At 43.4% G+C, this 25,221-nt stretch overlaps 1 protein-coding gene across 5 annotated transcripts in view; it reads right to left on the minus strand.

Annotated features, from left to right (window-relative positions):
* Positions 1–25,221, minus strand: part of LOC134344194 (ankyrin-2-like) — a 978,678-nt gene that overhangs the window by 56,012 nt on the left and 897,445 nt on the right. For all 5 annotated transcript variants that reach the window (XM_063043600.1, XM_063043603.1, XM_063043602.1 and 2 more), the window contains one exon: positions 7,261–7,392. In XM_063043600.1, coding sequence (XP_062899670.1) covers positions 7,261–7,392 — 132 coding nt within the window. The remainder of the gene's footprint in view (positions 1–7,260; positions 7,393–25,221) is intronic.

Here is a 25,221-nt window from a genome sequence, read left to right on the forward strand (position 1 = left end):
CTAAGACTTTATAAGGCATTGGTCAGACCAGAATTGGAGTATAGTAAGCAGTTTTGGGCCCCTTACCAAAGAAAAGATGTGCTATCATAGGAAAGGGTCCAGAGCATTATCACGAGAATGATTCCAGAAATGAAAGGGTTTATGTACAAGGAGCATTTGACGGTGCTGTGCCTGTACTCATTACAGGTTTTTGATTTGTCGGGGTGTCAAAGGTTATGGGGAGAAAGCAGGAGAATGAGGTTGAGTGGGATAATAAATCAGCCATGATTGAATGGTGGAGGAGACTCAATGAGCCGAATGGCCTATTTCTACTCCTATGTCTTATGGTTTAAATAGCCAGGTCATTGTGGATCCCATGCATCTTAATAGCCCCCTATGACAGACCTTGTCAAATGCCTTTTAAAATCCGTGTAGACAACATCAACATCTCTACCTTCATATTTGTCACCTCCATGAGGAACTCAATCAAATTAGTAAGACATGGCTTGCCCTTCACAAAGCCATGCTGATAGTCCCTAATTAGGCCATGCTTTTCCAAATGCTCATATTTCCTATCTCGAGGAATTCTCCCCAGTAGCTTCTCTACCACTGCAATAAGACTCACTAATCTATGGTTCCAGATTATCTCTATTTCCTTTTCTGAATAATGGAACATTAGCTACCTGTGAGCCCTCCAGGACTTGGCCTATGGCTAGAGAGCAGACAAAGATCTTGTTCAAGGCCCAGCTATAACCTCATTAAATAACCCATCAGGCCCTGGGAAAACATTACGTTAAAATGCCCTCACACATGAGCATGTCCTTCCTCTTGGTAAGTATTAATAGTAAGTACTCATTTAAGACCTCTCCCACATCTTCCACCTCCTAAAACATATTCCCTCCTTTAACTTTGAGTAGTTAATTGTACCATCTTGCTTTTGATATTTGTATAGAATGCCTTAGGATTCACTTTAATCCAATTTGCCATGGTCCCCTCTGGTTCTTTCGATTCCCTTCTTTTCTTGCTTTTTTTATATAATCATGAGCTCTGTTTGATCTTAGCTTCCTGAGCCTTACATACATTTCTTTTTTACTTCTTGACTAAATTCACTACCTTTCTTAAACAAGAGAAAATCTACTGAAAATCCAAGCAACACACACACAATGCTGGAGGAACTCAGCAGACCAGGCAGCAACTATGGAAAAGAGCACTGTCAAACTCCCTTCGGTTTCACCCATCACCTTGTGCTTCTTCCTTCCCTCCTCCCCACCTTCTTATACAGACTCATCTTTTTTTTTCCAGTCTCAGCCCGAAATGTTGACTGTACTCTCATCACATTTCTTCACCTCCAAGGTCTTACGGAAACGTACCTCTCCTGTGCTCTGTGCAGATGGTCTTTAAACACCCTCCACATATCAGATGTGCACTTGCTCAAAAGCAGCTGTTCCCAATTAACTTTCACTACTTCCTGCCTAAAACTCTCATAATTTGCCCTGCTCCAATGTAATACTCTTCTGCAAGGTTCAAACTTATCATCATGTCCTATCTTAAAACATAAGGAGTTGTAACCACTGTTCTCTTGATGTTCTCCAACTGAAAGGTCAGTCATGTGGCCAGGCTCATTACGCAGTAGGGCTACTCCTCTCACTGGCCATCCATGTACTGATTTAAGGAACCTTCTTGGATGCACCTACCAATTTTTGCTCCTTCTAAATTTCTTACCCTAAGGAGGTTCCAGTCTACATACCGATTTGAGAAACCTTCCTGGACAAATCCTCCATCATGTCCCTTCTGAGTATAGGTGTGATATCCTTCCCCCTCACACCCACCCCTTTTACTTCCTTCTTTAAAAACATAAAATATTGGAACATTAAACATCCACTCGCCCCTCATTCAACAAAGTCTCTTTTATGGCACCAATGTCACAGTTCCATGTATTGATCCATTCTTGCAGTTCATCATTTTTACTCGTAATACTTCTGGCATTAAAATATGCACACTTCAATGCACTTGTCTCATTATCCAGCTTCTGCACGTTTTTATTGGTCAAAATATCTGCCTACCTCTCATCTCTTCAATTTCTGACCCCCCGCCTAGTGAGTTTAGAATCCCCCAAGTGACACTCATGAATTTCCCAGCCAAGTTCTCCCTTAAATTCCATCTCCTCACCTTAAAGCTATGACACCTTGCATTTGAAATTTTAACACTATGAAAAGTTCTAGCTCTCATAACTTCAAAAACTTATATTACATCTCCCATCAGCCTTTGACTCTTCAGAGAATCCAACTTATCCTTATAGATAATAACTCTTTAATCCAGGCACCATCCTGGCCAAAATCCACTGCACTGTCTACAAACTCTCCACATCATTCTTGTAATATGGAGACCAGAACTGCACACACCACTCCAAAGAGATTTTATGGTTCCTTATAAAAAAATTCAGAGGTGGTTACTGAGAAATTGACAGCAATTGATAGGAAAATGATAGCAATAATTTGTAACAAAGAAACAACAGAAAACAATGTGGATCGAAACTATGGGTATATTTGCATTCTCTGAAAGCATTGAAGTGAATGAAGGATAGAAATACACGTCAAAATAGCTGGTGAAGTAGGCTTAAAATTTGACACAGCTTAAAAAATTTAATAAAGAAAAATTTTGGTGATACACATCAAAGTTCAGCTAATAAAGGACATGAGATCCTATGCTTCATAAATATTGCTCTTAAATTCAAAAGCAAGATGTAAACTAACCACCTGAAAACACATTATTGAACTTTTACTAGTATATGGCATTCTAGAATCACACAACAATCACACCACTCCTACAGGAGTATCATACAACACAGTATCACACCACTCCTACAGGAGTATCATACAACACAGTATCACACCACTCCTACACGAGTATCACACAACAATCATACCACTCCTACACGAGTATCATACAACATCACACCACTCCTACAGGAGTATCATACAACAATCACACTACTTCTACATGAATCTCACACAACAATCACACCGTTGCTACATGAGTATCATACATCACACCACTTCCACATGAGTATCACACAACAATCACACCATTCCTACTACACGAGTATCATACAACATCACACCACTCCTACAGGAGTATCATACAACACAGTATCACATAACTCTTACAGGAGTATCGTACAACAATCTCACCATTCTTACAGGAGTATTGTACAACACAGTATCACACCATTTGTACATGAGTATCACACAACTATCACCCCACTCCTCCAGGAGTATCATACACCACACCACCCCTACAGGAGTATCATACGCAGTATTGCACCACTCCTGTATGAATGTCATAGCTGCCAATCTACAACCTTGCTACAATCTATTTCCGTACACTGCATGCATTCAGATACAACACCTAAAGTCGTGTATTCACCCTTTTCAATTTGTCACACCATTTGTCTTTTGATTCCGAACTTTGTCTGAGGTCTTACCAACATCTGCGTCCACATCCTCCACTAACTGTTCTGGTACTCTGCTTCACATCATCCCTTCAACTATAGTTTAAACCCCACCATGTAACATTAACAAACCTTTCTGCCAGGATTTTAGTCTCCCTCCAGTTCAGGTCCAAACCATCAAATCTGTACTGGTCGCACCTTCACTGGAAAAGAGCCAAATGATCCAAAAATCTTATGTCCTCCCTCCTACAGCAACTCATTAGCCATGCATTAAACTGTATAATCTTCCTTGTTCTAGCCTCACTAGCACATGGCATGGGTAGCAGTTCTGAGATCACAACCCTGGAGGTCATGCCCTTTAACTTAGCATTTAACTCCTTGACCTCCTTATGCAGAACCTTGTCACTTGTCCTACCCATGTCATTGGTGTCTCATGGACAACGACTTCTGTCTGTTCCCTCTCCCACTAAAGAATGCTGAGGACTCAGTCCAAGATATCCCAGACCCTGGCACATAGTGGCAACTTTCCATCCAGGAATCTCGTTCTCGCCCACAGACTAACTAATGAATCCCCTATCACCATAGCGTGCCTCTTCTACCCCCTTTGTTTCCTAGTCACAGGTGAGACTCAGTGCTAGAAACCCGACTAATGTGATATTCCTCAGTCAGGCCGTCTCCCCCGTTTCCCGACAGCACCCAAGGTGATATGCCTGTTGTTGAGGAGGATGGTCACAGGGGTATTCTTCTCTGGCTCCTTAGCCCCTTTCTCCTTTTTGACTGTCACCCAGTTTCCTGGGTGTAACTACCTCCCTATTTGTCCGATCTATCACCTCTCATCCTCCCAAATGACCTGTTCCAGTTCCAGCTCCAGCTCAACGTGGTTTGGTAGAAGCTGCAGCTGGATTCACTTCTCACAGTTGTAATCGTCAGAGACACTGGCGGTCTCCCTGCCTTCCCACATTCCACAAGAGAAACATTCAGCTATCCTGCTTGACATCTCTATAGCCCGAGCTGAGCAGATACAAAGAAGAGAATGAAAATATTTGACCTTTCCTCTCCTTTGCTTTCGCTGAGTGAAGCATCTCTTTGCTGAATCCTCAAAGCCTTAGATCACCACTCTGACCATGTCCACTGAGGTGATGGCCACTGTGATGATTTCAGCTTTGCTTGCCTCTGCCTTCCTTTAATTTGCTATTACTAATCAATTCCAAATGTCGATTGGCCACTGGCCAAAGCTCTATTATGCTGTCGCGAACTGCTCCTGCCTTTTAACCTTGGGCAGTGGGTAAGTACCCAATCATGTTAGTAATCAATTATTCATTGATGCTTACATAGAAACAGAGAAACCTACAGCACAATACAGGTCCTTTGGCCCACAATGCTGTACTGAACATGTACTTAGTTTAGAAATTACCTAGGGTTACCCATAGCCCTCTATTTTTCTAATCTCCATGTACCTATCCAGGAGACTCTTAAAAGATCCTGTCGTAGCTGCCTCCACCACTGTCGCGGACAGCCTATTCCACGCACTCACCACTCTCTGCGTAAAAAACATACCCCTGACATGTAATACACACAAAATGCTGATGGAATGCAGCAGGCCAGGCAGCATCTATAGGATCTTGGTCTGAAACGTCGACTGTACCTCTTCCTATAGATGCTGCCTGGCCTGCTGTGTTCTACCAGCATTTTGTGTGTGTTGCTTGAATTTCCAGCATCTGCAGATTTCCTCGTGTTTGCATTTTTAAACCCTTGACATGTCCTCTGTATCTACTTCCAAGCACCTTAAAACTGCCCTCTTGTGTTAGCCATTTTCAGCCCTGGGAAAAAAGCCTCTGACTATCCACAAGATTAATGCCTCCCATCATCTTATACACCTCTGTCAGGTCACCTCTCAACTTCCTCCGCTCCAAGGAGAAAAGGCTGAGTTCACTCAACCTATTCTCATAAGGCATGCTCCCCAATCCAGGCAACATTCTTGTAAATCTCCTCTGCACCCTTTCTATGGTTTCCACATCCTTCCTGTAGTGAGGCGACCAGAACTGAACACAGTACTCCAAGTGGAGTCTGACCAGGGTCCTATATAGCTGCAACATTACCTTTTGGCTCCTAAGCTCAATCCCACGATTGATGAAGGCCAATGCACCGTATGCCTTCTTAACCACAAAGTCAACCTGCGCAGCAGCTTTAAGTGTCCTATGGACTCGGACCCCAAGATCCCTCTGATCGTCCACACTGCCAAGAGTCTTACCATTAATACTATATTCTGCCATCATATTTGACCTACTAACCCATCCCTCCACTTCCTCATCCAGGTCATTTACAAAAATGACAAAGAGTAGGGGTCCCAGAACAGATCCCTGAGGCACACCACTGGTCACCAACCTCCATGCAAAATATGACCCGTCTACAACCACTCTTTGCTTTCTGTGAGCAAGCCAGTTCTGGATGTACAAAACAAGGTCCCCTTGGATCCCATGCCTTTTTACTTTCTCAATAAGCCTTGTATGGGGTACCTTGTCAAATGCCCTGCTGAAATCCATATACAATACATCTGCTACTCTACCTTCATCAATGTGCTTAGCCACATTCTCAAAAAAATTTAATCAGGCTCGTAAGACACAACCTGCATTTGACAAAGCCATACTGACTATTCCTAATCATATTATGCCTCTCCAAATGTTCATAAAACCTGCCTCTCAGGATCTTTTCCATCAACTTACTAACTACTGGAGAAAGACTCACTGGTCTATAATTTCCTGGGCTATCTCTACTCCCTTTCTTGAATAAGGCAACAAAATCTGTAACCCTGCAATCCTCCGGAACCTCCCCCGTCCCCATTGATGATGCAAAGATCATTGACAGAGGCTCAGCAATCTCCTCCCTCGCCTTCCACAGTAGCCTGGGGTACAGCTCATCTGGTCCCGGAGACTTATCCAACTTGATGCTTTCCAAAAGCTCCAGCACATCTTCTTTCTTAATGTCTATATGCTCAATCTTTTCAATCTACAATCGCCAAGATCTTTTTCCATAGTGACATGGTAACTAAATAATGCACTGTGAGGTACTGTACATCTATGTGTATCATTGAAAATTTTCCACTCTGGTGTTTTCAGGCACAGCACAATTGTTAGCCTCTATTCAACTGTTACCAGTGCCTTATGAAGGCATCATGTTGGGTAAGAAACCCAATGTCTGTGCTGCCACATTAAACCCTGTGGAAAACCCCATGGATAGTTTGTCATGGAACATTTATTTATTACTGATTATTACATTATTGTCGCCAAACAATTATTGTCGCACACTCATCACAGCAATATTTGATTCTGCGCTTCGTGCTCCCTGGAGCACAAATCGATAGTAAATATAATAAAAAATTAAATTATAAATCATAAATAGAAAATAGAAAAGGGAAAATAAGGAAATGCAAAAAAACCAAGAGGCAGGTCCGGATATTTGGAGGGTACGGCCCAGATCCGGGTGAGGATCTGTTCAGCAGTCTTATCACAGTTGGAAAGAAGCTGTTCTCAAATCTGGCCATACGAGTCTTCAAGCTCCTGAGCCTTTTCTCAGAGGGAAGAGGGACAAAAAGTGTGTTGGCTGGGTGGGTCGTGTCCTTGATTATCCTGGCAGCACTGCTCCGACAGCATGTGGTGTAAAATGAGTCCAAGGACGGAAGAATGGATTGTGTGATGTGCTGGGCCATGTTCACGATCTTCTTCCGGTCTTGGACAGGGCAACTTCCATATCAGGTTGTGATGCACCCTAGAAGAATGTCTTATAAAATTCAGACTTGCATTACGACAATACTCAATCAGCATACATCTTACCTGAAGCACAGTTGCCGTCTCTTTCCATCCAATATTTTAAAAGTGCCTGGCTCTGGTCCACTAAGGAATTAGGGTTTTCAATTCTGATCTGATGAATCTGCTCTTCACTAAAATCCAGTTCTCTGGCCAGTTCTAATGAAAAAAAAGGCAGATTTACAAATGGCAACCTCACAACAAAAGTACCACAATCACAAGAGATTCTGCAGATACTGTAAATCTTGAGCAACACGCACATAAAATGCTAGAGGACTCAGCAAGTCAGAGAGTATCTGTGGAGGGGAATAAGCAGTCAGCACTTTGGGCCAAAACCCTTCATCAGGACTGGAATAGAAGGGAGCAGAACCCAAAATAAGAAAGGGGTGAGCGGAAGTAGTACAAACTGGCAGTTGATAGGTGAAACCAGGTGACGGGGAAAGTGGGTGGTGGGAAAGGGGTGATGAAGTAACAAGCAGGGAGGTGACAGGTGGAAGGTGAAGGGCTGAAGGAGGTGGACTCTGGTATGAGCAGTCAGTGGACAAGGGAAGAAAGGAAAGGAGGAGGGACACCAGAGGGAGGTGATGAGTAGGGGTAAAAGGGGAATCATGATGGGGATTGGAAAAGAGAGATGAGGGAAAAGGGGAGGAATTATCAGAAGTTGGAGAAATTGATGTTCATACACTCAGGTTGGAAGCTACCAGGATGGAATATGAAGTGTTGCTCCTCCAACCTGAATATGGCCTTATCATGGCACTAGAGGAAGCTGTAGACTAACATGTTGGAATTAGAATGGAAAGTTGAGTCGGATTGGGTAGCTATTAGGAAATCCCACCATCTGAAGCAGATGGAATGAAGCTGATCATCATAGTAGTCCGTCAACCTGCACCAGGAACATAGGATACAGTAGATAACCTCAACAGATTTAAAGATGGAGTGTTCCCTCACGTGGAAGGAGTGTTTGGGCCCTGAATATTGACAAAGGGGTAGGTTTACCACTTGACTTGCTTGCATAGATAAGTGCCAGGAGGGACATCAATGGGTAAAGACATATAGATAAGGGTGTTATGTAAAGAGCAATTCCTATGGAAAGTGAGAGGAAGGGAAGATATGTTTGTGGTAGGATCCTATTGTAGTTGGCACAAGTTAAGACCGTAAGACATAGGAGCAGAATTAGGCCATCTGGCCCATTGAGTCTGCTCCGCCATTCAATCATGGCTGATCTTTATTTTATTTCCTCCTCAACCACAGTTCCTGCCCTTTTCCCATAACCTTTGACACTGTGACCAATCAAGAACCTATTAATCTCTGCCTTAAGCAACACACATCAAAGTTGCTGGAGAACGCAGCAGGCCAGGCAGCATCTGTAGGAAGAGGTGCAGTCGACGTTTCAGGCCGAGACCCTTTGTCAGGACTAACTGAAGGAAGAGTGAGTAAGGGATTTGAAAGTTGGAGAGGGAGGGGGAGATCCAAAATGATAGGAGAAGACAGGAGGGGGAGGGATAGAGCCAAGAGCTGGACAGGTGATAGGCAAAAGGGGATACGAGAGGATCATTGGACAGGAGGTCCGGGAAGAAAGATGGGGAGGGGGAGGAACCCAGAGGATGGGCAAGAGGTATATTCAGAGGGACAGAGGGAGAAAAAGGAGAGTGAGAGAAAGAATGTGTGCATAAAAATAAGTAACAGATGGGGTACGAGGGGGAGGTGGGGCCTTAGCGGAAGTTAGAGAAGTCGATATTCATGCCATCAGGTTGGAGGCTACCCAGACGGAATATAAGGTGTTGTTCCTCCAACCTGAGTGTGGCTTCATTTTTACAGTAGAGGAGGCCGTGGATAGACATGTCAGAATGGGAATGGGATGTGGAATTAAAATGTGTGGCCACTGGGAGATCCTGCTTTCTCTGGCGGACAGAGCGTAGATGTTCAGCAAAGCGGTCTCCCAGTCTGCGTCGGGTCTCGCCAATATATAAAAGGCTACATCGGGAGCTCCGGACGCAGTATATCACCCCAGTCGACTCACAGGTGAAGTGTTGCCTCACCTGGAAGGACTGTTTGGGGCCCTGAATGGTGGTAAGGGAGGAAGTATAAGGGCATGTGTAGCACTTGTTCCGCTTACACAGATAAGTGCCAGGAGGGAGATCAGTGGGGAGGGATGGGGGGGACAAATGGACAAGGGAGTTGCGTAGGGAGCGATCCCTGTGGAATGCAGAGAGAGGGGGGGAGGGAAAGATGTGCTTAGTGATGGGTTCCCGTTGGAGGTGGCAGAAGTTACGGAGAATAATATGTTGGACCCGGAGGCTGGTGGGGTGGTAGGTGAGGACCAGGGGAACCCTATTCCTAGTGGGGTGGCGGGAGGATGGAGTGAGAGCAGATGTACGTGAAATGGGGGAGATGCGTTTAAGAGCAGAGTTGATAGTGGAGGAAGGGAAGCCCCTTTCTTTAAAAAAGGAAGACATCTCCCTCGTCCTAGAATGAAAAGCCTCATCCTGAGAGCAGATGCGGCGGAGACGGAGGAATTGCGAGAAGGGGATGGCGTTTTTGCAAGAGACAGGGTGAGAAGAGGAATAGTCCAGATAGCTGTGAGAGTCAGTAGGCTTATAGTAGACATCAGTGGATAAGCTGTCTCCAGAGCAGAGCAGAGCAGATGGAGCAGAGTGGTGGTAGAGGGGAACCGATTAGGTCTGGAATCCAAAAAGAGCTTTGAGAGCTTCCTGATGGGGGATGGAAGTATAGAGGGACTGGACATCCATGGTGAAAATAAAGCGGATGGGGCCAGGGAACTTAAAATCATCGAAAAGTTTAAGAGCGTGAGAAGTGTCACGAACATAGGTCGGAAGGGATTGAACAAGGGGGGATAAAACCGTGTTGAGGTATGCAGAAACGAGTTTGGTGGGGCAGGAGCAAGCTGAGACAATAGGTCTGCCAGGACAGGCAGGTTTGTGGATCTTGGGTAGGAGATAGAAACGGGAAGTGCAGGGTGTGGGAACTATAAGGTTGGTAGCAGTGGATGGGAGATCCCCTGAGCGGATAAAGTCAGTGATGGTGTGGGAGACAATGGCCTGGTGCTCTTTAGTGGGGTCACGATCGAGGGGTAAATAAGAGGAGGTAATCTCTGCCTTAAATACATCCAACAACCTGGCCTCCACAGCTGCACGTGGCAACAAATTCCACAAATTCACCACCCTTTGGCTAAAGAAATTTCTCTGCACATCTGTTTTAAATGGATGCCTCTCTATCCTGAGGCTGTGCCCTCTCGTCCTAGACTCTCCTACCATGGGAAATATCCTTTCCACATCTACTCTGTCTAGGCCTATCAACATTTGAAAGGTTTCAATGAGATCCCCCCTCATCCTTCTGAATTCCTGTGGGTACAGACCCAAAGCCATCAAACATTCCTTGTACAATAATGCTTTCATTCCTGGAATCATCCTTGTGAACCTCCTCTGGAACCTCTCCAATGCCAGCACATCTTTTCTAAGATGAGGGGCCTAAAACTGTTCACAATACTTAAGGTGAGACCTCACCAGTGCCTTATAAAGCCTCGACATCACATCCTTGCTCTTATATTCCAGACCTCTTGCAATGAATGCTAACATGGTATTTGCATTCCTCACCAGTGAATCACCCTTCAGGGACTCCCAAGTCCCTCTGCCCCTCAGATTCCTGGATTTTTCCCTGTTTAGAAAATATTCCACACATTTATTTCTACTACCAAGGTGCGTGACCATGCATTTTTCAGCACTGTATTTTGTTTACCACTTTCTTGCCCATTCTCCTAATCTGTTTAAGTCCTTCTGCATCCTACCTGTTTCCTCAACACTACCTGCCCCTCTTCGTATCATTTGCAAACTTGGCAACTCCATCATCTAAATCATTTATATACAGCAAAAAAACAAGTGGTCCCAACACTGACCCCAGTGGAACACCACTAATCACTGGCATCCAATCAGAAAAGGTTCCTTTTATTCACCAGCAACTTTGATGTGTGTTGCTTGAATTTCCAGCATCTGCAGAATTCCTGTTGTTTTCTTTTTATTCACACTCACTGCCTCCTACCAGTCACCCAAAGTTCTAACCATGCCAGTAACTTTCCTGTAATACCATGGGCTCTTAACTTGGTAAGCAGCCTCATGTTTGACACCTTCTCAAAGGCCTTCTGAAAGTCCAAATATACAACATCCACTGCATCCCCTTTATCTGTCCTACTTGTAATCTCCTCAAAGAATTCCAACAGGTTCATCAGGCAGGATTTTCCATGCTGATTTTGTACTATCATATTGATACCTGGAAATATGATGTAGCTATTAGTGAAACATGGTTGCAGGAGGGGTGTGATTGGCAACTAAATATTCCAGGATTTCGTTGCTTCAGGCGAGATAGGAGGGGCAAGGGGGGGGGTGTTGCATTGCTTGTCAGAGAAAATATAACAGCGGTCCTTTGGCAGGATAGATTAGTGGACTCATCCAGGGAGGCTATTTGGGTGGAATTGAGGAATAGGAAAGGTGTTGTGACACTTAAAGGGGTGTATTATAGACCACCTAATGGGGATCGAGAACTGGAGGAGCAAATTTGTAAGGAGTTAGCAGATTCTTGTAGTAAGCACAAGCTTGTGATTGTGGAAGATTTTATATTTCCACACATAGACTGGGAAGCCCATTCTGTAACAGGGCTGGATGGTTTGGAGTTTGTCAAAAGTGTGCAAGATAGTTTTTTGCAGCAATACCAACCAGAGAAGGGGCAGTGTTGGATCTCCTGTTAGGGAATGAGATAGGGCAGGTGACAGAGGTATGTGTTAGGGAGCACTTCGGGTCCAGTGATCACAACACCATTAGTTTCAATATAATTATGGAGAAGGATAGGACTGGACCCAGGGCTGAGATTTTTGATTGGAGAAAGGCTAACTTTGAGGAGATGCGAAAGGATTTAGAAGGAGTGGATTGGGACAATTTGTTTTATGGGAAGGATGTAATAGAGAAATGGAGGTCATTTAAAGGTGAAATTTTGAGGGTCTTTATGTTCCTGTTAGGTTGAAAGGTTAGAAGTTTGAGAGAGCCATGGTTTTCAAGGGATATAGGAAACTTGGTTCGGAAAAAGAGAGGGATTTACAATAAATATAGGCAACTTGGAGTTAATGAGGTGCTCGAGGAATATAAAGAATGGAAAAAGAATCTTAAGAAAGAAATTAGAAAAGCTAAAAGATACGAGGCAGCTTTAGCAAGTAAGGTGAAAATAAATCCAAAGGGTTTCTACAGTTATATAAATAGCAAAAGGATAGTGAGGGATAAAATTGGTCCCTTAAAGAATCAGAGTGGAGCCAAAAGAGATGGGGGAGATTTTGAACAATTTCTTTTCTTCAGTATTCACTAAGGAGAAGGATATTGAATTGTTTAAGGTAAAGGAAACAAGAAGGGTAGTTATGGAAAGTATGACGATTAAAAAAGAGGAAGTACTGGTGCTCTTAAGGAATATAAAAGTGGATAAGTCTCCGGGTCCAGACAAGATATTCCCAAGGATCTTGAGGGAAGTTAGTGTGGAAATAGCGGGGACTCTGACAGAAATATCTCAAGTGTCATTAGAAACGGGGATGGTGCTGGAGGATTGGCATATTGCTCATGTGGTTCCATTGTTTAAAAAGGGTTCTAACAGTAAACCTAGCAATTATCGGCCTGTGAGTTTGACGTCAGTGCTGGGTAAATTGATGGAAAGTATTCTGAGAGATGGTATACATAATTATCTGGATAGACAGGGTCTGAATAGGAACAGTCAACATGGATTTGTGCGTGGAAGGTCATGTTTGACAAATCTTATTGAATTTTTTGATGAGGTTACTAGGAAAGTTGACGAGGGTAAAGCGGCGGATGTTGTCTATATGGACTTCAGTAAGGCCTTTGACAAGGTTGCACACGGAAGGTTAGTTAGGAAGGTTCAATCGTTAGGCATTAATATCGAAGTAGTAAAATGGATTCAGCAGTGGCTGGATGGGAGACGCCACAGCGTAGTGGTGGATAACTGTGTGTCAGATTGGAGGATGGTGTGTAGCGGTGTGCCTCAGGGATCCATACTGGGTCCAATGTTGTTTGTCATATATATTAATGATCTGGATGATGGGGTGGTAAATTGGATTAGTAAGTATGCAGATGATACTAAGATAGGTGGCGTTGTGGATTATGAAGTAGGTTTTCAAAGCTTGCAGTGAGATTTAGGCGAGTTAGAAGAGTGGGCTGAAAGATGGCAGATGGAGTTTAAAGCTGAAAAATGTGAGGTGCTACATTTTGGTAGGACTAATCAAAATAGGACATACATGATAAATGGTAGGGCATTGAAGAATGCTGTAGAACGGAGGGATCTAGGAATAATGGTGCATAGTTCCCTGAAGGTGGAATCGCATGTGGATAGGGTGGTGAAGAAAGCTTTTGGTATGCTGGCCTTTATTAATCAGAGCATTGAGTATAGGAGTTGGGATGTAATGTTGAAATTGTATAAGGCATTGTTAAGGCCAGTTTTGGAGTATTGTGTACAGTTCTGGTCACCGAATTATAGGAAAGATGTCAATAAAATTGAGAGAGTACAGAGAAGGTTTACTAAAATGTTGCCTGGGTTTCATCTCCGAAGTTACAGAGAAAGATTGAACAAGATAGGTCTTTATTCTTTGGAGCGTAGAAGGTTGAGAGGGGACTTGATAGAGGTGTTTAAAATTATGAGGGGGATTGATAGAGTTGATGTGGATAGGCTTTTTCCATGAGAGTAAGGGAGATACAAACAAGAGGACATGAGTTGAGAGTTAAAGGGCAAAAGTTTAGGGGTAACATGAGGGGGAACTTCTTTACTCAGAGAGTGGTAGCTGTGTGGAACGAGCTTCCAGCAGAAATGGTTGAGGCAGGTTCGATGTTGTCGTTTAAAGTTAAATTGGATAGATATATGGACAGGAATGGAATGGAGGGTTATGGACCGAGTGCAGGTCGGTGGGACTAGGTGAGAGTAGGAGTTCGGCATGGACTAGAAGGGCCGAGATGGCCTATTTCCATGCTGTAATTGTTATATGGTTATATATCTTGTCCTGTGTTACCAAGTACTCCATCGCCTCATCCTTAACAATTGATTCTAACATCTTCTCAACCACTGAGGTCAGGGGAACAGGTCTATAATTTCCTTTCTGCTGCCTTCCTCCTTTCTTAAAGAGTGGAGTAACATTTGCAATTTTCCAGTCCTCTGGCACCATGCCAGAGTCCAATGATTTTTGAAAGATCATTTCTAATGCCACCATAATCTCTAACGCTACCTCTTTCAGAACCCTAAGGTGCAGTTAAGGAGAATAATATGCTGGATATGGAAGATCGTGGGGTGGTAGGTAAGGACAAGGGGAACCCCATTCCTGTTACGATGGCAGGAGGATGGGATGAGGCCAGATGTGTGGAAAATGGAGATGTGAGTGAGGGCAGCATTGATGGTGGTAGAAAAGAAACAGCTTTCTTTGAAAACAGAAGATGCTTCAGGTGTTCTGGAACGGGAAACTTCATCCGGTAGTGATGGAGAATAAGAGAAAAGGAAACAGCATTTTTACAAGTGACATGGTGCAAACAGACATATTCAAGCACGCTGCAAGAATCGGTATGTATATAAAAGATATCAATAGATAGTCTATCTCCAGAGACAGACACAGAGAGGTGGAGAAAGTGGAAAGAGATTTCAGAGATGGATCAAGTAAATTTGAGGGCAAGTGGAAGTTGGGACAAAGATGATGCAATTAATGAGTTCAGCTTAGGTGCAGGAAGCAACACTAATACAGTTATCAATGTAGTGTAGAAAAATCTCGGGTGTGCTTCCAGTGTAGGCTTGGAACATGGACTGTAGCATGTACTTTGTATTTGAGCTTATAGTTAGTTAGTGAGTGAGTTAAGCCCACCACACAGCTGGGGCGGAAGAAGTTTATGAGAACTACTCTTCAATGTTCAAATTGACATCACTTCCACTATTTACACTGGCAGCTTGTTCCACACTCTCACCACTCTCTAACAGAAGATTCCCCTTGTGTTTCCCTTAAACACTTCATCCTTAAACCATGACCTCTAGTTGAAAGTTAACCCAACCTCAGTGGAAAAAGCCTTCTTGCATTTACCCCATCTATACCCCTCATAATTCTGTATACATCTATCGAGTCTCTCCTCAATCTTCTATGTTCTAGGGAATATAGTTCAAACCTATTCAATCTTTCCTTATAACACAGGTCATCCCGTCCCAGCAACATCCTTGTAAAGGATCTGTACTCTTTTAACCTTATTTACATCTTTCCTGTAAGTAGGAGGCCAAAACTGCACACAATACTCCATATTAGGCCTCAACAACATCTCATACAACTTCAACATAACATCCCAACTCCTGTACTCAATACTTTGATCTATGAAGGCCAATGGGCCAAAAGCTTTCTTTATGACGCACTTTCAATGAACTATAGACCTGTGATCCCAGATCCCTTTGTTCTTCCTCATTCCTGAGTGCCCAACCACTCAATGTGCAAGACCTACCCTAGTTAGTCCTCCCAGATTCTATCTGCCATTTTTTAGCAACACATACAAAATAATGGAGGAACTCAGCAGGCCAGGCAGCGTCTACAGAAGGATTAAACAGTCTGCGTTTCGGGTTGAGACCTATCATTAGGATTGGATAAAAAGATGAGATCAGGGCAAGAAGGTAGGTGGAGAGGAGGAAGTAGTACAAGGTGGTAGGTGATAGGTGAAACCAGGAGAGAGGGATGAAGGTGAAGAGCTGGGAAATGACTGTGAAAGAGATAAAGGATTGGAGGAGGGGGAATCTGATAGGAGAGGGTAGAAGACCATGCGAGAAAAGGAAGGAGAAGCACCACAGAGAGATGATGAGCAGGTAAGGAGAAGATGAGAGGGGGAGACAGGAATTGGGAATGCTGGAGAGGTAATTACTGAAAAGTTCAAGAAATCGATGTTCATGCCATCACATTGGAGGCTACCCAGACGGAATATAAGGTGTTGCTCCTCCAACTGGAGTGTGGCCTCATTGTGGCAGTAGCAGAGGCCATAGATTGACATGTCAGAATGGGAATGGGAAGTAGAATTGAAATGGGTGGCTACCAAGAGATCCTACTTTTTTGGCAGATAGAGCACAGGTGCTTGGGAAAGTGGTCTCCCAATCTACATGGGGTCTTACCAATATACAGGAGGTCCCATCAGGAGCATCGGTAGATAACCACAAAAGACTCACAGTTATGCTGTTGCCTCACTTGGAAGGATTGTTTGGGGCCCTGAATGGCAGTGAGGAAGAAGATGTAGGGGCACTTGTTCTGCTCACAAGGATAAATGCCAGGAGGGAGATCAGTGGGGAGGGATGAATGGACAAGTGAGTTGCGTAGTGAGCGATCCCTATAGAAAGCAGTAAGTGTCGCGGGGGGGGGGGGGGAGGAAAGATGTGCTAAGTGATGCAATCCTGTAGGAGATGGTGGAAGTTATGGAGAAATGTGTGCTGGACATGGAAGCTAGTGGGGTGGAAGGTGAGGACTAAAGGAACCCTATCCTTGGTGTGGTGGCAGGAGGATGGGGAGAAGGCACACATGCACGGGATGGAAGAGATGGGGTTGAGGGCTGCATTGACGGTGGAGGAAGGAAAGACTCTTTCTTTGAATGTGGAGGACATCTCTTTCACTATGGAATAAAAAGCCACATCCTGAGAGCAGATGTGCTGGGGATGGAGGAACTGAGAGAAGAGGATGGCATTTTTACAAGTGACAAGATGGGAAGAGATATAGTTCAGGTAGCTGTGAGAGTTAATGGGTTTATAAAAGGTATCAGTAGATAGACTGTCTCCAGAGACAGAGAGATTGAGAAAGAGAAGCGGGTGTTGGAAATGGACCAAGTAAATTTGAGGGCAGGGTGGAAGATGGAAGCAAGTTGATCAAGTCAACAAGCTTAGTATGGGAGAAGGAAGCAGTGCCAATGCAGTCATCAATGTAGCAAAAGAGGAGATGGAATTACATCTTTAGAAAGAGGTGACTTAGGGTTAGAGAATGTTGAATCTTTGTGGGTGGAGCTAAGAAACTGCAAGGGTGAAAAAATACCATTATGGGAATCATATATAGGTCTCAAAATAGTAGCCAAGATGTGGGGTTGAGTTTGCAAAGGGAGCTGGAAAAGGCATGTAATAGGGGTAATGACACAATTGTAAGGGGGCGCTTCAATATGCAAGGGGATTGGGAAAATCAGGTTGGTGTTGGATCGCAAGACAGGGAATTTGTTGATTGCCTACAAGGTGGCATTTTAGAGCAGCTTGTGCATAAGCCTACTCGGGGAAAGGCTATCTTAGATTGGGTGTTGGTAATAAATCAGATCTTCTTCGAGAGCTTAATGTAAAGGAATCTTAGGACACAGTGATCATTATATGATTGAATGCATACTGCAATTTGAGAGGGAAAAGCACAAGTCACATGTATCAGTATCGCAATGGCATAAAAGGAGTTACAGAGGCATGAGAGAGGAGCTTGCCCAGGTGGATTGGAGGAGGATACCGCGGGGAAGACGGTAGAATACTGGAGATGGTAGAAGTTTCTGGGAATAGTTCACAAGGCGCAGATACGTCCCACAGAATAAGTTGTTCTCAAATGGCAGTGTTAGGCAACCGTGGCTGACAAGGGAGGTTAAGGACTACATAAAAACCAAGGAAAGAGCATATCAGGAAGCAAAAGTAAGTGGCAAGTCATATGATAGAGAAGCTTTTAAAATCCAACAAAAGGTGACTGAATAAGCTATAAGAAGGGAGAAAATGAAATATAAGAGCAATCTAGCTAATAATAGAAAGCAGGATACTTTAAAGTTTTTCCCATTAAATAAAGAGTAAAAGGGAGGTAAGAATTGATATTGGATCACTGGAAAATGATGCTAGTGAGGTAGTAATGGGTGACAAAGAAATGACAGATGAATTTAATGGGTACTTTGCATCTGTCTTCACTGAGGAAGACACTATCAGTGTGCCAGAGGTCCATGAGTGTCAGGGAGCAGGAGTGAGTGCCATTGCAATGGCTTATGGTCTTATTGCTATTACAAAGGAAAGAGTGCTGGGAAAACTGTAAGATCTTAAGGTGGATAAGTCACCTTGACCAGATGGACTACATCCCAGTGTCTGAGAGAGGTTGCTGAAGAGATAATGTATGCATTGCTCATGATCTTTCAAGAATCATTTGACTCTGGCATGGTCCTGGAGGACTGGAAGATTGCAAATGTCACTCCACTCTTTAAGAAGAGAGGAAGGCAAAAGAAAGGAAATTATAGACCAGTTAGCCTAACTTCAATGGTTGGGAAAGTGTTGGAGTCTATTATTAAGGATGAGATTTTGAGGTACTTGGAGACTAATGATAAAGTAAGTCAAAGTCAGCATGGTTTCTGTAAAGGGACATCTGTCTGAAAAATCTATTAGAGTTTTTCGAGGAAGTAACAAGCAGAGTAGACAGAGAAGAGGCAGTGGATGTCATATACTTTGATTTTCAGAAGGCATTTGATAAGGCTACTTAACAATATAAAATCCTGTGGCGTTACAGGTAAGATACTGGCATCAATAGAGGAATGGCTGACAGGCAGGAGGCAGCGAGTGGGAATAAAGGGGCTTTTTCTAGTTGGCTGCCAGTGACTAGTGGTGTTCCTCAGGCGTCAGTATTGGGATCGCTACTTTTCACATTGTTTGTCAGCGATTTGGATAATGGAATTGATGGCTTTGTGGCAAAATTTGTGGATGATATGAAGATAGGTGGAGGGGTGTTGAGGAGGCAATGTAATTGCAGCAGGACTTAGACACATTGGAAGAATAGGCAAAAAAGTGGCAGATGGAATACAGTGTTGGAAAATGAATGATAATTCATTTTCCAGCTATTGCTACTCTGCTGTCACCCCTACCACTGTTTTTATCCAATCAGTTTTGGCCATCTCCCTCTTTCATGGCTCGGTAATTCTCTTTACTCCACAGTAATACTGATACATCTGATTTATCTTCTCCTTCTCAATTTCAGGGTGAATTCTGTCATATTATGATCACCTCCCCTAAGGGTTTTTTTTTTACCTTAATCTCTATAATCAATTCCAGTTCATTACACAGCATCCAGTTTAGAATACCTGATCCCCTTATGGGCTCAACCATGAACTGATCTAAAAAGCCATCTCATCTCATTGGCATTCTAGAAGTTCTCCCTTTTCGGTTCCAGCACCAATCTAATTTCCCCAATCTATCTGTATGTTGAAATCCACCACGAGTACTATAACATTGCCCTTTTGGCACTCATTTTCTATCTTCTGTCAGCCTTAGGATTCTCCTTCACATCGTCTGCATGAGCAATCTTATACCTTCTTTTTGTTCTCCTGATTTCTTTTTTCAATGTTGTTTTGCATTTCTTATACACTTCAAGTACTTCATTTACTCCCACCTGCTATGCACCTTCTTTTCTTAACCAGGCGTTCAGATCTCTCGAAAACCAAGGGTCCTAAAACACGTTACCCTTGCCTTCTATTCTAACGGGCACATACAAGTGCTGAAAGATGGAATTAATGTAATAGGTCTCACTGGTGACCACAAATGTGGTGGACTCTGTGACTCTGTGACTCTATGACCAGGACTGCTGCCAGGATATTTGGTTGTGGACATAAACATATCTTGATACAAGGCAAAGCATGATCCCAAATAAGCAAGAATGATTTATCAGTATCAGTCAGTTGGCAGAGGAGTCGGAGTGATCAGCTACCGGAGTTTGCTGGGAAGAAAAGGAGTTGGCAGGAGTTGCAGTGATTAGGCTGAGTCAGGAAGAATGTGATTGGTATGCAGGGCATGTGTCAACAATTATAGGAAATATAGTTATCAAAAATTGCTTGGTACATGAAGAGGTTTGGGAGTTAGTAATCTAGGGCATTTTCACCATGGCTGGGGTGAATATCAGGAGTGATCTGGGCAGTTTGATGGGTTAGCAGATAAATGATTTGGGGTTTTGTGATCAGACATGGTTTATGCATTCAGATGTTTGCAACTGTGATTCATGACTTCCTAGTAAATGCTTTGTACATGGTTCCTGATTTTCATTTACATTTTATGTCAGTTTTATTTCTACAAAAGGTAATATGATCAATATCATGGGAATCATTTTTAGAATACCACATTAGTAGTGTGAAGTTTTTTAAAAATCAGACAGCAAATATTGTCAACATTTGGGATGGAATTTCATCCTGAAAGTGCAAGATGATGCATTTTAGCAAGTCAAAAGTGGGGAGAACATATAGAGTAAATGGTAGGGTGCTAAGGAATGTTGATGAATAGAGGGACAATGGGGTTCAAGTGAAGAAAGTATATAGCCTGCTCTCCTTCATAGTTTGGGGCAAGGATGCAAAAGTTGGGGTGTTATGTTACAACTTTACAAAACACTAGTTAGACTGCACTTGGAGTATTAGGTGCAGTTTACCACACTATACGTGGGATGTAGTTCTGCTGGACAATTTACCCAGACATTGCCTGAATTGGAGGACATCAGTTATGGGAAGAGACTGGATCTTGTTTTCCCTGAAGCAAAGGTGACTGAAGGGTGACCTGCTGGGGATATATAAAATTATAAGAGGAAAACCAATAATGTTTTTCACTTGGAAGAAGGAATTCAAAGGGAAATCTTCTTTATTAAACAGAGAATAGTTGATCTCTGGAACTTGCTGCCAAAGGTGGGGCTGGAATCAATGCAATCTCTATGTTTAAGAGGTATTGTGAAAGGTAATCCAAAAGGTGAAGGATGGAACAATATCAACCTAGTGCAGGAAAATGAGATATGTGTAAATGGATAAATAGGCTAGCTTAGATATGATGGCCCGAAGGTACATCTATATCACTATCACTATCACTATCAGAAAGGTTAAGCATTGTCTGAGAGACAAAGTAACCTGTATCTGTTTTGACATGCTGCCATTACAATGCCCCACTGAACTGGTGGCCTGAAACGTCGACTGCGCCTCTTCCTATAGATGCTGCTTGGCCTGCTGCGTTCACCAGCAACTTTGATGTATGGTGTCCTTATATCTCATTTCCATTCTAACCTCCTTGGTTCAGTTCCTTCTCACCTACATCCATGACAGTTCTCACACCCTTGCTCACCTCAATAACTTTCAATTTCCTAGATCTGACCAACTCATCTTCATCATAGATGTTCAGTCCCCATACACTTCTATCCCCACCAAGAAGGCCTCAAAGCTCTTTGCTTCCTTCTTCACAAAAGAATCAACCAATTTCCCTCAACCACTACATTCCTACATCTGGAAAATCTGGTCCTCACCCTGAACAATTTTTCCTTCAGCCTTCCACTTTCCCCAAACTCAAGGGGTAGCCAAGTACACTTGCATCTGCCCCAGCTATGCCTGCCTCTTTGTTAGCTATGTAGAACAGTCCGTGTTCAAAGCCATCTCTGATTATACATCCCAACTCTTTCCCCACTACATTGATGACTGCATTGGCGTTGATTCATGCACCCATGCTAAGCTAATCAATTTTATCAACTTTGCCTCTAACTTTCTGCTTAATCCCTTAAAATTCAATTGGTGCATCTCTGACACGACCTTCCCTTTCTCAATCTCTCTGTCTTCATCTCTGGAGACAAAATATTAACTGACATCTTTTATAAACCTACTGATTCTATGGTTATCTGGACTATACTTCTTCCCACTCTGACTCCTGTAAAAATGCCATTCCCTTTCTCAGTTTCTTCACCTCCACCACGTTGGTTCCCAGGACACGACTTTCCATTCAAGGACATCAAGAGATGTCCTCCTTCTTTAAAGAACATGTTTTCTCTCCCTCCATTATTGATGTTGCCCTCACCTGCATCTCCTCCATTTCCCGTACACCCATGCTCACCCATTCTTCCCACCACCTTAATAATGATAGAGTCCCTCTTGTCTTTACCTACCACCCCAATCAGCCTCTGCATCCAATACAACATCCTCCACAACTTCCACCATCTCCAAAGGGGTTCTACCTCTAAACGTATCTTCACCTCCCCACCTCACTCCACTTTCCGCAGTGATCACTCCCTCCACCGTTCCCTTGTCCATTAGTCCCTCCTCACTAATTTCCCTCCTGGTACATCCCTGCAAGTGGCCCAAGTGCTACACCTGCCCTTACACCTTCTCCCTCAGCTCCATTCAGGGCCCCAGACAACCACCTCTGCACCATCCGCCACAAGCAGAACATCCTGATGGCCAAACATTTTAATTCTGATTCCCAGTCTTGTTCCAACATGTCGGAGACACGGCCTCCTCTTGTGCCAAGATGAGACCACCCTCAGGGTGGAGGAGCAAAATCTTATACTTCTATTCTGTCTGGTTAGCCTCCAACCTCATCCCATGAATATTGATTTCTCCTTCCAGTAAACTAATTTCCACCCCCTCTTACTCCCCACTCTGAATTTCTACTTCTTCTCACCTGCCTGGGTCCCCTCCTCCTTCCTTTTCTCCTATTGTCCACTCTCCGCTCCTATCAGATTCTTTCTTCTCCAACCCTTGACCTTTCCACCCACCTGGCTTCACCTATCACCTTCAAGCAAGCCGCCTTCTTTTTATTCAGGCATCTCTCCCCTTCCTTCTCAGTCCTGAAGAAGGATCTCAGCCTGAAATGTCGACAATCTATTGATTTCCATAGATGCTACCTGACCTGCTGAGTTCTTCCAGAATATTGTGTGCGTTGCTTTGAGGTATAGTTATTTGTTCCCTTCACAGCGTTAGCCTTTGCTCTAGAAGTTCTATCAGAGTCACACAGCGAGGGGACAGGCCCTTCAGGCCAATTGCCATGACTACCAAGATTCCCGTCTAGAATTTATTTGCTTTTAAATGTTCAGCCCGTACCTATCTCAACCACTTCCCACTTTCTGGGTGAAAAAGTTGTAAAAAGTTCCCATTAAATCTCTCCCCTTAAACCTATTTCCTCTCCAAAGTACATAGATCATTACTGCATAGTACAGGCCATTTGGCCTACATGCTGTGCTGACCTTTTAACCTACTCTAAGATCAAGCTAATCTTTCCCCCACACATAACCCTCCATTTTTCTATCATCCATGTGCCTACCTAAGAGTTTTATAAATAGCCCTAACGTATCTTAGGTTGGGAATGGGATCCCCAGTTTTGTAAAGAAAGGATCAGACCACAGGCAGATGTCAGGAAAAGTATTGAAAGGCAGAATTGAAATATCAGGTATGATGGATCAGATCATTTGAAGTGTGTATATTTTAATGCTAGGAGTATTATGGGTAAGGGTGATGAACTTAAGAGCATGGATCAGTACATGGAGCCACAATGTTGTGGCCATTACTGAAACTTGGTTGAGAGATTAATGTACCAGGTTTTTGAAGTTTTAGAAAAGATAGAGGAGGAGGTAAAAGTGGGGAGAAGTTGCACTACTAATCATGGACAATATCACAGCTGAACTCAGGAGAGGCATAATGGAGGTGTCAGACACTGAGTCCATTTGGATGGAACTCAGGAATAGGAAAGGTGCAATCACACTGATGGGATTGTACTACAGACCCCCCCCCCCCCCCAATATCCACCAGGACATTGAGGAATAGATATGCAAGCAGAATAAGGAAACGTGTGAAAATAATATGGTTGTTGTCATGGGGGATTTCAACTTCCCAAATATACACTGAGACTTTCTTAGTGTAAGTTGTTTAGATGGGGCTGAATTTGTTAAGTGTATCCAGGAAGGTTTCTTAAATCGATTTGTTGATGGTCTAACGAAAGGAAGAGCTGTACTGCACCTGGTGTTGGGTAATTCCTGGCCAGGTGACTGACCATTCAGTGTTTATACAGTTAGGGAACAGCGATCACAATTCCTTAACTTTCAGGATAGCTATAGATAAGGAGAGTATGGTCTTGCGGGAGAGTTTTCAATTGGAGTGGGGCGAACTCCAAGGGAATTAGGCAGGAACTAAGAAGCGATAATTGGGAACACCTTTCCTCTGGCAAGTTTACATCAAACATGTAGAGGGTGTATAAAGGTCAGCTGCACAGAACACAGGATGTTCCTGATAGAAGGAAGGACAGGAGTGGAAAGATAAGAGAGCCTTGGATGCCCAGAGAGGTGGTGAATTTAGTCAAGAAGTAAAAGGAAAATTATGTCAAGCTTCAGAAGTCAGGATCAACAAAGCACATGAGGAGTATAAAGAAGCCAGAAAAGAACTAAAGAAGGGAAGTAGTAAAGCCAGAAGAGGCCATAAAGAACCCTTGGCAAGTAGGATTAAGGTGAATCCCAAGACATTCTATACATACATCAAGAGTAAAAGGGTAACTAAGGAATGAGTGGGGTACTCAAACATAAAGTGGGGGGGGGGCAATTGCTTGGATGCACAGAATGTGAGTGAGGGTACTTAATGAGTACTTTGCTTCAGTATTTACCAAGGAAAAGGATATGGAGGACCAGATCAGTACTGAGTGTATAAAAATGTTCGAGTGTTTAGAGGTCAAGGAGGAGGAGGGGTTGGGCTTCCTAATGAGTATTAAGACCATAAGACCATAAGATACAGGAGCAGATTTAGGCCACTTGGCCCATTGACAGCTCCACCATTTCATCATGCTGATCTATTTTCCTCTCAGCCCGAAACTACAGCCTTCCCCCAGAGTCCCTTCATGCTCTGATCAATCTAGAATCTATCAAACTCTGCCTTAAATATACATGCAGACTAGGCCTCTACAGCTGCCTGTGGTACCAAGAATTCCACAGATTCACCACTATCTGACTAAAGAAATTCTGCATCATCTCCATTCTAAAAGACACACCTCTATTTTGAGCCTGTGTCCTCAGGTCTTCGACTGTCCCACCACAGGAAACATCCTCTCCAAATCCACTATCAAGGCCTTTAACCATTTGATAGGTTTTGTTAGGTTAATCTTCATTCTTCTGAAATCCAGTGAATACAGGCCCAGAGCCATCAAATGCTGTTCATATGACAAGCCATTCCATCC

The sequence above is a fragment of the Mobula hypostoma genome, chromosome 3 (genome assembly GCF_963921235.1).
Source record: "Mobula hypostoma chromosome 3, sMobHyp1.1, whole genome shotgun sequence".
Lineage (NCBI taxonomy): Eukaryota > Metazoa > Chordata > Chondrichthyes > Myliobatiformes > Myliobatidae > Mobula > Mobula hypostoma.